Source organism: Myotis myotis, unplaced genomic scaffold (assembly GCF_014108235.1).
Source record: "Myotis myotis isolate mMyoMyo1 unplaced genomic scaffold, mMyoMyo1.p scaffold_m19_p_17, whole genome shotgun sequence".
Taxonomy (NCBI): Eukaryota; Metazoa; Chordata; class Mammalia; order Chiroptera; family Vespertilionidae; genus Myotis; species Myotis myotis.
Genome location: NW_023416321.1, coordinates 38,136,339 through 38,149,074, shown reverse-complemented (window position 1 = coordinate 38,149,074; position 12,736 = coordinate 38,136,339). Strand labels below are relative to the sequence as shown.

The following is a 12,736-nucleotide window of genomic DNA, read 5'->3' as shown; positions in this document are numbered from 1 at the left end:
CAAGGAACTGGGATGTCCAGTGCAGCTGTGTAGTAGGCAAGGCTTCCAAAAATGAGCAAAGGAAAGTAATCACTCGTTTTCTGTGGGGAGTAAAAGGGACGAGCCATTACCTGTTACCTGCCAAATAGAAATTAAACCCAATTGAATGAACTTGCACCATGGCCCCCTGTGGAGTAGGCACTGTGCTGGTGCAGGTGGTGCAAAGATAAAGTCACCATACAGTCCACACCACAGGAGCCACAGCCCATTAGGGGTCTATCAGGGACACAGGCAAGCACGCAATTACAGCAGCATGGGAGAAGTGAGAAGGTTCAGATGTATTCACAGAGCAGGGTAGCGCAAACAGAGGGTGACTAACTGTCTGGCTGGGTAAGGAGGAAGGAGAGCAGGCTTGATGTCTGAGGAATGATGTCTGAGCTGGGTTCTGCAGGGTGAGTGGGATTTGCAAGGCTGACCAGGTTGGCCTAGTGGTAGTGGTGGAAGAGCTGAAGGTTTCCGTGTAGAGGGAACTATGTGTGCACAGCCACCAAACTGAATGGACATGTGTTCACACTCAGGGAACTACAAACTGTATGGTTCTTAACTTGAAAGGGGAAGGGAGTGATGGAACTGGAGCTGGAGTAGACGGAGGTGCTGGGCGGAGGGGTTCTGGGTGATGTGATAAAGGCTGTGTCCCAGAGGCCAGGGTCCCCACTGTCCCCTCTCCCGGTACTTTGGAATCCTGATGTGGCCGGGCCCCTTCTCTGGATGAGAATCACTGTGTTGAGCCATATGGTTGATGACTGTGTTATATTCAAAAGGTGCAGCAGCAGAACAAGGATGGAGAACCTCCATGAGGTCACAGGGGGCCCGGGGAGGTCAGAGGGTCACATGTCCGGAAGTGATGTGGTCAGCGTTGAGGTATAGGAAGGACACTTGGGAGTGGATGAAGGATGGTCTAGAGCAGAGTCCAGGCCCAAACCTGGGACTAGGGTGGCATGATGATGGGAATGGGGTGGGTCCTTTGGAGGACCCGGTTTGGTAACCGGGGAACACAGAAGTGGGTAGGGCCGGAAGTCCTGACTTGGCTGTTGGATTGCAGGTGGCACCGCCAGCCAGGCTCGGGAGGCGCAGGGGAGAGCTGGGCTAAGGCCCTCCCGGAACACCGAGCCCTCCGACTGTTTACAGCCGTATGCTGAAATCTTCCTGAAGTTTTGCTTTCAATGCTTCTCCTGCCGGAAAACGCCCTCGTTTTCTTGAACCCTCCCGAGTCCCCCATTCTTGAAACTTCAAGCCCTACCACTCCATAAAACTATCGGTTTCTCTCCCAAGTGGCTCAAGATGATTGACAATAGCTCATAAACACTCGGAGCTGAAAGAGATGGAAAGCGAGACCCAGGGGGGGGAGGGGCTTTCATGAGGCCAACAGCAAGGTAGAGACAGGGCCCAGACCGGAGGCTGGGCTTTCCCTTTCTCCTGTAGATGTTTCCTGCCTCCACAGGTGGTAGGCCTGAAGGACAAGTTAATCATGTTTCTCAATTCAGGACATTTGCCTGCCCAAGACCTCTCTTAGGTTTTATTTATTCATTCGTTCCTTTTCAACTATGTCCCACTGCATCGCCCCCCACTGTAGGTAACTTTTCCAGTGTATTATGTGTGTGCTTGCCAAAAAAAGTATCTATAATAATAAAAGCATAATATGCTAATTAGACTGGACATCCTTCCAGACATCCTTCCATACGACCTTCCAGATGAAGCCCGGGTCCCGGGTGCCAGAGGGAAGCCAGTGCTGGCAGCCAGGGGAAGGAAGGTCTACTCTTGCATGGATTTTGTGCATCAGGTCTCTAGTATTTAATATTTGTAGACATCATTCATGTCTGCTATGTCACACCCACTATATCCATCATCTGAACAGAAGCTGTCCGTGGTGGGTGCCCCTGTCTGTCTCCTATCCACTCTGCCTAGATGAGCGCCGGCCTCCTCAGCTCCCACCAACACCACGGTGGCAATGAGCGTCTTTCAGTGAGCTCCTGTGGAGGACTTTATTTGGGATCTTCTCCCCCACTTTGTCCTCATCACCCCATCATCGCCTACGGAACAAGTGGGGCCCTGACTCCAGCTGGCCCTCCCACCTCAGATCCAGAGAGACTTCCACGGGGGTGGGAGGCTGGCAAAGTCTGCCCCCACCCAGGACACAGGGTTCCAGTGGGTTCCCCTGCCTGCTCTTTCCCCTCTCGCCACTGTCCATCCCTTCCTGTGATCCGCGTCCAAGCCTTTCCCTCCCACGGCCCCACACAGTCCTTGAGACCAGGGGCAGCCTCATCCTTCTTTTGAGCAGGTACTTCAACGTTTAACAAATGAAAGAATGGGGCCATCCCTCTGCCACACACAGACTGCCCAAGGCGAGGGGCCTCCACAGCACTTAGCTCGGAGAAAAGTGCTCAAGGAACGCTCATCCACCTCGAAGGCTAAATGAAACCCTTTGCCTTAGCAAAGTCCCTTGTCAGAAGAGCTGTCAGATGCTTTCATCCACAGGTGGCTTTGGAAGAACACAGGTGGTGGCTGGGAAAGTTGTTGCAAGTGGTCCCAAAGTTGTGTGTAATTCCTGGCCCCCCGTCCCGTCCCACGAGACCTCCTCACCAGCAAGAAGCCATGTAGCTTCCTGGGTTGGGTCCTGGTTCTGCCAATTTCTATGTGTGACCCCAGGCTCATTAATTTCTTCGTGCCTCCGCCTCCACATATGTAAACAGCAGTCATAACCTATGACTTATTTCACCTAGTCCTTATTCCTTGCTCAGTGGCGGGAGGGCAGGGGGCATGCCCACCACCCTGTGGGAGGGTTAAATGAGCTGACAGATGGAAAGCACCAGAACAGTGTCTGGCACAAAGTAAATTCAGGCACAAGTGCCTGCTGCCCTCAGGAAGTTGGGGCCACGGTGCTTGTACGACATCCCTGGATGGAAGGTGTGAACAAGCCCACCTTACCAATGGGGAGACAGGCGTCAGAAGGTTAGGAGATGAGAGTCTCCTGGTGAGATGGAGTAGTAAGTGGGGGGCGGGGTTTGAACCCACCCTCAGGGCTCTCTAACCTAGGTTCGGGCCATCTTATCTCAGAGCTGCCCACCAGGGAAGGAAACCTCAGCAAGTCAGATCGCCCATCACCCTGCGAAAGCTTCCAGGAGGCCGTGCGGCCGGCAGCCCATCCCTCCCGTGGGCCTGGCGTGCCCGGCTCACCCCGCCTGCGCCCTCCGCGCACCGCGCCAGCACGCACCTGTGACCGGCTCGCCGCCCTGCTCAGCTGCGCCCCCGCGCGGGGCTGCAGGGACCGCGAACGCCTGCTGCTCCTCCAAAGCCAACTCCGCCACCGCCGGGCCGCGCCCTGACCTCGCGGGGGCTGCATGCCCGGCTGTGGGCGCCTTTGTGACGCGCCCCGCTACGGGGCTCGGCGCATCCCTGCTGGATGCAGGGGCCCAAACCCAGGGTGGCCCGGTCCACAGAGCGCGGCCAAGATCGGTCCTTGCGCCCACGGTCCGGAAGGCACCTGGGGGAGGGGTGCTGGGAGGCAGGAGGCTCGGGCCCTGCCCCCTGCCCTTCCGCCTTTGGGCCTGGAATAGGTTCTGCCCCGAACTTGGGGCTCAGTCGACCGCCTTTCCTGTCCTGACCCAGCCCCAGCGTCCTGTCAGGTCCCGAGAGACCCAGCTTAGGCCCCTCTTCTCAGAATCCATCCCCACGTGATCTGCCATGGTTTCCACTTTCCCCACCTTGGATGGGACTCCCAAAGGAAAGCCTGGAGCAACCCTAACCCACCCAAAGCTCGAGAAGTGCCCCACCTTCCCGGTGTGGGGGAGGGGGGGGGAAGGGGGGAGGGAAGAGGGGGAGGATAGGGAGCTCCTAACACACCCACTTTCCCTGGCCCTTCCCTTCCAGGCAGGGGCTGGTCCCTAGCGGGTCACCCCAAAGGCCAGGCAGAAAGGTAGGCTATACTGTTGGCCAGTTGCATCACTAGGCTTTTCCCAGCCACCTCGACCAACAGCCTTGAACCGGCGGCACCCCTTTGGGCGTCACCAGTGATCCCGGGGGCCTGTGGGGGGCTTGGGCAATGCTTACTAGAGGCCTGTCTTCATCAAGGCTGTGGATGGACGGATTGGAAACACCCACCCCAGTGTGCTCAGGCAGCTTAGCCTACAGCCCAGGCTCACTTCTCTCTCCCTCCCTCCCTTCCTTTCCTGCCCGCTTCTCTCCTGTGCGCTGTCTGGCCCTGCTGCCCATGGCTGCCCTCTCTTGGGAAACCAGTGAAGAATCCAAAGAAAGGTGAACAGAAGCTTTCAGGGAGGGTGTTTTTATTCTTTTATTTTTTTAAAATTATTTATTGTTGAAAGTATTACACATGTCTCCTTTTCCCCCGATTGACCGCTCCCAGCCTCTCCCGCCTCCAGCACAGGCCCTCCCCTCCCTCCTGTCTGTGCCCATTGGTTATGCGTCTATGCGAGCATGCAAGTCTTTTGATTGATCTCTCACCGCCCTCCCCTCCCCTGCCTTCCCTCTGAGGGTGTTTTTATTCTCCAGGGAATATGTACAGGAAAGGAAACAGTCCATTCTGAAAATGGGCAAAAGACGAGAATAGACATTTCAGATGGCAAATTAGCAAACGAAAAGACAATCAGCATCATTATGGTAAATGCAACTGGAAATCACAGTAAGAGAAGACCACATACTTATTAGAATAGTTAAAATTAGAAAAAAATGATGATGGTAATACCAAACGCTGGCCATGGAATGTGGGGAAATGATGACGGTCACACCAATTGCTGGTGGGAATTTAAAATGGACAAAGCTGGGGTCCCCCGACATGTCCGAGCCATCGGGCCCAGATGCTTGATCCAAATTCTCAGGCAGAAGAGCTGGCGCTTTTTTCTCTGCTGGTTTATCTGTACCTCTTGGGCAAACCAACATCTCTGTCCAAAAGGAGGGAAATAGTTAAAATCCAAACCCTTTCTTCCATAGGAAAAACCCCCAGGAATAAAACCCACCTCCTTTCCCAAGGAGAGGCTACCACAGAAAGTCAGCAGGGAGACCATACATCTTCTAAATCTGCAGTACCTTTTCTTTTCCAAATCTAGCTGGAGTTTCTCCCTTGTTTTCCTCTCCATGAAGCTAACCACCAGCATTTCTCCTAAAGAAATGGATATAAAAAAAGTTTGACATGTTTAAAGTGGGAAGTGCTATTTCCTGGGGTATCTCTGGTTATGGCGCTCCCTAGTTCCTGGAGCACAAACCCTGAGCTACGGATGGCAGAGAAAAGGCATGGGGCCCAGTGAACTAGGAAGGGTCTGGGTGGGGGATGGGGGGGGGTTTGGGGCAATGCTCACTAAAGGCCTGTCATCATCAGTGGGGTGGATGGACAGATTGAAGAACACCCACACCAGGGACTCTTATGCAGCCATTAAAAAAAAAAAAAGAGTCACATATGGACTCGGAGGGAGGAATGTCCTTGGGTATTGCTAAATCATAACATTAAGTTGCAAGGAACTATATATAATCGGACTCCAAATGTGTATGTTTGTATGTGGTTATGACCCATGCTGTTACTCTGTAATTATTTTTGTCTTAAGCAATATATTTTTATTTGCTAAATTTGGCAACCCTATTATATAAGGATGAAGGAATGTATGGAATGAAACAAAAAATTGTGGGAACTAAGAGAATACGGCACCACCTCAACATAATAAAGGCCATATATAACAAATACATAGCTAACATACTCAACCAGGAAAAGCTAAAAGTGTTTCCCTTAAGATCAGGAACGTACACTTTTACCACTTCTATTCAACATAGTAGAGGAGACAGCGAAGGGCCTTCCCAGTGGCAGGGTCTGCACACACCCTGCAGGTCCCGGGCTTCTCTAAACCCTAAAGTCCAGACGGTGTAACGCCAGGTGAGGAGAGAGCAGAGGCTGGTACCTGATGCTGGTTTAGGGTCGGCAGGGGAAGGAGGATATCGCACTGAGGGCACCTCCGCAGAATGTTATAGGCCGGGTCGTCCACGACCGGCTTCAGAGGCGGGTCCAGGGTTTTGTCTGTGCCGCGCGGTGCTTGCTTTGTTGAATTTTCAGAAAGAAGAGGAAACCTGCTTGTATTTTTCGTCTTTGGGCGAACATCTTTCACTGCGGTGGGAGTTTGATCTTCAGCAGCCTGACTTGGGAGGGATGGAGGAGAATGTCTTGTCTCCTCAGTTGGAACATATTTTGCAGGCTCCGAGGTGGTACGACATTTATTCTGCAATTGTGAGTAATATGTCAAATTTTAAAACGACTTCGGCTTTACTGGCTGGACAGCACAATAGACTAGATCACCTGGAAACTTTCCACCAGGAACACTTAGAAAGGCTGGATGAAATGCAGGAAACACTCATTTAAGTTGATAGCTGACTTTGTAAGAAAGAGAGAAAGCTCCGGGCCCAGGACGAAAACCTAACCTATGAAGCACTTGAGCTGACACATCGGGAGATGCGGGGTCAGTCTTGGATGAGAGCAAAGTCCCATCCACAGAAGGTGGGGAACGGAAAGTAAGACTCCCCTTTCCCAGAAGAAAGTCCGGAACCTTGAAGGCTAAACTATGGCGGCAAAATCAATAAATCAATAAATAAATCCATCAGTTAATTGGATAAGAAAAGTGGCAAGGAGGGTTGTCCACCTTGAGCTGGAGCTGGAGTGTGGGGAAGGAAAACTGACGCTCCTGGGAATTCAGATCCACGGGTCCGTGCCATCTTTGTGTTTGGGGCTCAGGTTTACATTAGTCTCATGGTATGGGAACACCTGTGCAGAAGAATTAACCTACAAGTGGGAATGTCTGGCAAGAGCAATAACAAAAGTTCTCTGGAGGGTATATAGCTTCAAACTACATCGTACAGGATTCTCACAGGTAGAGTCACTAAACAGAAACAAGTAAGGTTTGCAGACACCCAACGAAGCAATCTACTTAAGTAAGAGTCAGACCCCAAGCAAAACCAGGATTAAGTCTCCAAGAAGTTCAGATAATAAAACTATGGGATACAGACTGTAAAATAAGGGAATTAAAAATAAATAGGACAAGAGAAAATAATAAGATCCTATGAAAAAAAGAGGAGGCAAATTTAAATGAGAGATAAATAGAACTAGAAATGAAAAATACAGACATTGAACTCAATGGATAGGAAAAAAAAAAAAAGTAGATTAGATAGATTTGAAGAAATTCTCCAGAATATAGGAGTGGTAAATAGAAAATGTGAAAAGTTAGGAGACAAGCAGCTAGAATGAGAAGGCTTAATGTACATCTGTTATGTTCCACAGGAAGAGTGGGGAGAACATGGGAGAGTTAAGGAATATTGGGGACCCAAAGGGACTATCGACAGGAAGGAGTAGGGAGCGACTGCTTCACGGGTAGAGGGTTTCTTTGGGGGGCGGTGAAAATGCTCCAGAACTAGATAGAGGTGATGGTTTCACAACATTGGGGATGTACTAAGTGTCACTAATGATACGTTTCATGTCATGTGTATTTTACCACAATAAACAAAAAGATCTAGATCATCCTAGGATTTTTTCAATTCTGATATTCACAGTTCTCTGAATTGGAGGGTTGAGAGAGGATAAACATTTCTCTGCTCAAGGAAAAGGTGACGAGTTTCTTGGAGAGAAACACTGGCAAGTTTCCCCAGAGAGAGAATGTTCCATCCTGCAGAAAAGGGGAATAACTTGGCACAACCAAGGTACCCGCAGTGCTTAGAGCTATGGAAGGACGCGTCTGTGAGTGTTCCCAGGCAAAGTCAACCAACCAATCAATCAATCAATCAATCATATCACCACACCTCTACAGAGTCCCCCTTTGGTACCAGCCCTCAGATCAGCTTCATTGTGAGAAGATGGAGAAAGTGGTTCACTTTTGTGAAGGAGCTCCCAGTCCAATAGACAAGACTCTCACAGGGACAGACAATTATAAAGCAGGTCCTCATGAGGCCATGCCCAGGCCCTGAGGCTGAAGATGCTCAGTGGTGATCAGGCAGCTGGACTGGTCAGGGAGGCTCCTTGAGAGCTGGCACAAATGGAGATCGGTTATGTATGATAAATTAGCCCAAAGCCATCCACAATATCCCTTTTGAGCAAAGCAAAAATGAATGAGGCCCTCTCATATCCTCTGTGAAATTGGACCCAGAATACTACCCTTTTGGAATACAGACAAGCTACTGGCACCATTAGAAAATGACTAATTGCTACTCACCATATGGTGTAAATACTTATTTCCTGGGATCATTTGGTTGCAATAATGACAGAAGATATTGCTTTCGGGAGCTGAAATCTTCTTCCCTAGTAAACACAGAAACAGCACCACAAATGATTGCCCTTGACAACGGCTCGCCCAGCTGTCCCGCAAGTGCGTACATGGCCTGTCGTCACAAGTATGAACCGTCCCAAGTAGGAACCGTCCGGGCCTGCCTGCCCGCCCTACCCTGCCAGCATCCTCAGCCACACAGGCAGCCCTTGGCCGAGTCACCCACATCACCTCCTTTATGGCCACAGAGGTGCGCTCAGCATGGCACATGACCCTGATGAAGAGACATTCCCCTGGTTTCTAAAGAGATGAGGGAGCCATTAGCACAGATGCCAGCCCTGTCCAGCCTGACTGCTCCTTCATTTCAGCAGTTTCTGGGCTCTGGGCTCAGACTGGTATTGTACATGTCTCTGTTGATCGTGTTGTGTGGTCTGGCTGAAGCTGGGCTGTGTTGATGAAGTTGTGTGGTGGTGTTAAAGTCCAGCCACGCTGGAATGAAGGAAATGCCCATGAATTTGTGCAAGCATCCCAGGTTTTCCTTCGCCATTTTCACCTTGAGTAGCTTGTTTGCCAGGAGAGATGCACTGTACAGGGATTTCAGGCTCACACCACATGTTACCAAGACAACCAGTGAAGTCAACAGTAGATACGTCACACTGATAGCTGTGTCCTCTGCTAACACACCTCACAAAGGGGTAACTGGGTGCAGAGAACATGAAATGGTACCAGGGAGTCACCAGATAGCCCAAAGGTCAGGGGCTCCAGCTAACTTCCTTCTGCCCACTGCTGCTGGTGGGAAAAACTCCAGTCTTGATGCCGGGAAACGTGGGTGTCCAGCTTCACCTCTGCCTCTAACAAGCGCCTGATTCATTCTGGGCATGGGTTTGCCATCTCTAAGAGGAGGCAGGCGATCTCTGCCAGGCTAGGATCATGCCAGGGGACTTCCAAGGAAGGCTCCCATTTTGCAGGGACCCATTGCCCCTGCATCCTTCTGGGTGGTCCCCAGCCCCCCTCCGCCTGCCTCTAGGTCTTCCTGGGTGGGTCATTTGAAGAGCTCAGCAGACACACGAGGAGGCCACCACTCTGGTACATGGTCTAGAACTAGAATAGCCAGATGGATTTGAGACCTGCACAGCCTTCATCCACACACGGCACCTGTCCTGTTGAATGCCCACATTCCTCGCACCCCATCCAGGAGGCTCCCGCCCCGCTCACCTGTCCGGTGCTGGGCCTGCTCGCTCTGGCAGGCATCCCTGTGCTGGGCCAGCGTGCGGAGCATGATGGGCTGGCCGCAGTCCAGGCACAGCTCGATGCGGTTGCCGCAGTGGTGCTCATGGATCTCCAGCTTGCTGAGGCGCACGGCTGCCCTGCAGAACTCACACACGACGGGGCGCTCCTGGCATTCCCTGGTCTGCGGGGAGGCAGGCAGGATGGCCAGGTCACTCTCCAGGAGTGGCTGGGCCCAGGTGGGGACATGGGCTGACTTCCCAAGGGGCCTGAGCAAGTAAGAAAGCCGACGGGATGGGCCAGAGTGGGACCCCCTTTGGGAATTTTGAGCTGTCCTGGGTCACGGACCACAGCAAGCCCTCTGACCAGCATCTGGGGGACCGGAGGCTGCGTGTCCCTCTGCTGAACACATTCTCCACTGCTTCCCAAGCCTCCTTGGGGGAGGGGAGAGGTCAGGGGGAAGCCTATCACTGCCCCCCCTCCCCCTCCTCCCAGGGTGGCTGCTCCTGTGAAGGATGAACTGCACTTGATTCTCACCTCGTGAAACGCCAGCACACTCTTCTGCATGCTCTGCTGGCACATGGCGCATCCGACCTGCACAGAGAGAGACGCTGGTCCCAGCACCTGCTGGGCTCTGTGAGCCCCCAGGCACCGGATCAGGTGTGTTTGCCTTCATCCCCGGGGGCACAGCCCCGTGTTCAAGAAGTGTTTGGGGGGATGCTTTGAGTTGAAAGGGATGCCTGAGCCTGAGGATCTCAGACAGACAGAGGAGGGTCCCAGGAAGGAGCGACATGAAAGAGCAGAAAAGAAAAGCCAGCCTTGGCCATGACTGCCTTCTAGAGCTTTCCTCTCCGGCTTCTCCTCTTCACAAATCTCAAAAGAACACGCAGTCCTTCCTGAAACAGAGACCCCTGCCCTGGGCTAAACCCATAAGCCTGTAGGGAAAGGGCTGGTCACGGGAACAGCAGGGTAGATGCAGTTTCCTAGGAATACTGTGTCCGCTGCCAGGGCCTGAGGCATGCAGGGCTCGGCGACTTGCCCACGGCAGCCAGGCCCGCGGCCACAGCAAGGGTCCGAGTCAGCCTCGCCGCGCAGCACCCTCCTGCGTCCCTCCTGGGGCCCCTCACCTGCTGGTGCCCGTTCTCGCAGTGCTCGTCCATCTTCGCCTGGAGGACGGGCTCCTTGCACTCGGGGCACTGGGCCAGGAACAGCAGGCAGTGCGCCTCATGGAGGGCCAGGTGGGCAGAGGCCACCCTTCTTTTGCTGCCGGAGGAAGGGGGAAGGAGTTCAGGCTGATTGCAGGTATAACGCAGGGAGCCCTGTTTCCCACCCAGGGCCGCTGGGTTAAGGAATGTCCAGGCCTCAAGCACTGAACATATGAAGATGATGTCACCGTCCCTGTGGCCCCACGTTGGTCCCAAATCAGAACATCGCAAAATCATAAAGTGTAAGAGAGCTCTTCTATCGCCGGGGCCAGTGAGGGTGGGTGGGAAGGAGCAGGTGGGAGAGATTGCAAAGGGGCCCAGGGAAGGCTTGGGTAGGTTCATAGGTTCGCTGTGGTGATGGTTTCATGGGTATACACATGTGTCAAACGCATGCAACGGTGCACTTTAAACATGTATCATAAACACGGTGTATGTCAATTGTACCTCTGGAAAGCTGTTTGAAAAAATGAAGCAACAAATATCACATTCTTTCAAAGATTTGGTCTTGTTTTCAAGAGTTCCCCTGCCTGGCCCACAGCAGTTGGGAGTCCAGCCCTGGCACCCCCATGCTTGCTGCAAGGGCAATGCCAGCTTTCAGACTCGCCACGACTGGGAGAGCCGAGGCCGTCCACCTGTCCCCTGCCTGCAGGCTCACCTGCGCAAAGCCTCACAGGGACCCAGTCCTGCCTCGGAGACCCCAGAGAGTGTAAGCTTCTGAGCCTCCCAGTTCCCGGTCAGGGTGTTTCCCAACCCTCCTGTTGACCAGGAAATGCCTCCTTTCACGTCAACCAGCCCTTGCTTGTGGAGCTTGGGAGGAGGGAGACTCAGTGTCCGTGTCCCCAAAGGCCCAAATGCTGACCAGAGCAGTACGCCCAAGTCCCTGCCTGTGGCAGGGACTCCCTCCCTTGGTATGCACAAGCTCTGGGCTCTGCACCGCCCAGAGAGATGGCACCACGGCTGCCTCACCACCCTTCCTCTGTTCTCCCCGCTCTGCATGGTGTGGTCCCTCTCCCCCTCTGCCTGGCCTGGTCCCTCCCCCTTCTGCCTGGCCTGGTCCCTCCCCCTCTGCCTGGCCTGGTCCCTCCCCCCCTCTGCCTGGCCTGGTCCCTCTCCCCCTCTCCCTGGCCTGGTCCCTCCCCCTCTGCCTGGCCTGGTCCCTCTCCCCCTCTGCCTGGCCTGGTCCCTCTCCCCCTCTCCCTGGCCTGGTCCCTCCCTTTTCTGCCTGGCCTGGTCCCTCCCCTTTCTGCCTGGCCTGGTCCCTCTCCCCCTCTGCCTGGCCTGGTCCCTCCCCCTCTGATTTCTCTGCTCTGTCCCCTCAGCTCTTCCTCCCAAGCAGGTTCAGACACTTAAGTGCCAGGAGGGTCTGGCTGGAGCAAAGCTCTCTGGGAAGGTTCCCTGCTAGTTTTTGCCACAGGTGGGCCGCTTCGAGAGTGAGGTCCTTGGTGAGTTAGAGGTGCGGGCCTGCACTCTGCTCAGCCTCCCTCTCAAGGTGAGGGGGGCTTGTTCTCAGACTGGTGTGCAGACCATATGATCAGAACCCCAAATCAGGAGTAGCCCATCAGGGACAATTAGCCTGGCTATTCGGCTCCAGGACCGTCCCAGAAAGTCGGGACTGTCTCGAGGGGTGGGGGACGAGTGCGGCCCAGTGATGTAAGGTAATGCTGACCACTTCCTCACCCCATGACCTCAGAGATCTGCTGGGGGTAAGCCTTCCCTCCCCGGGGGCCACAGCACCAGCCCTCCCTCCCCGGGAGTTTATGCCTGGACCCTTTTCTCCTCATTCCAGAAACAGACTCATTCTGCCCACCAGCTCCCTGGCCTGGGCGGGCTCGGGTGGCTGCTGGCAGCTCCTTACCAGTTCCCACACACCTGGAAGGCTCCCTCCATGGTCTAGTCTCCGGAGTCTTCCTGCTGAGTTTCGTTTTTTGCAGAAACAAAACTGAAAGTGTTCCTACAGCCCGGCCCACAGCTCTGGGGGGAGGAGTTTGCAGAATTCTCAGCCGGGGCTGCCCCAAGGTTCCC

The 12,736-nt window shown here is 53.6% G+C and overlaps 1 protein-coding gene across 4 annotated transcripts; it reads right to left on the bottom strand.

Moving 5' to 3' along the window:
• Positions 1-4,759: 4,759 nt before the first annotated feature.
• XAF1 (XIAP associated factor 1) lies at positions 4,760-12,736 on the bottom strand. Of its 4 annotated transcripts, none has more exons than XM_036341834.1 (8): positions 12,584-12,715; positions 10,637-10,772; positions 10,047-10,103; positions 9,498-9,693; positions 8,232-8,317; positions 5,940-6,254; positions 5,080-5,152; positions 4,760-4,934 (listed from the first exon to the last, which is right to left on the bottom strand). In XM_036341834.1, exons 2-7 carry the CDS (start codon positions 10,667-10,669, stop codon positions 5,096-5,098), a joined length of 744 nt encoding a protein of 247 aa, XP_036197727.1. In that variant the 5' UTR covers positions 10,670-10,772; positions 12,584-12,715; the 3' UTR covers positions 4,760-4,934; positions 5,080-5,095. The 4 variants fall into 4 exon arrangements, with proteins under 4 accessions (XP_036197727.1, XP_036197726.1, XP_036197729.1 ...); XM_036341833.1 differs by having other exon boundaries at positions 12,570-12,712; XM_036341836.1 differs by lacking the exon at positions 8,232-8,317 and having other exon boundaries at positions 12,584-12,736.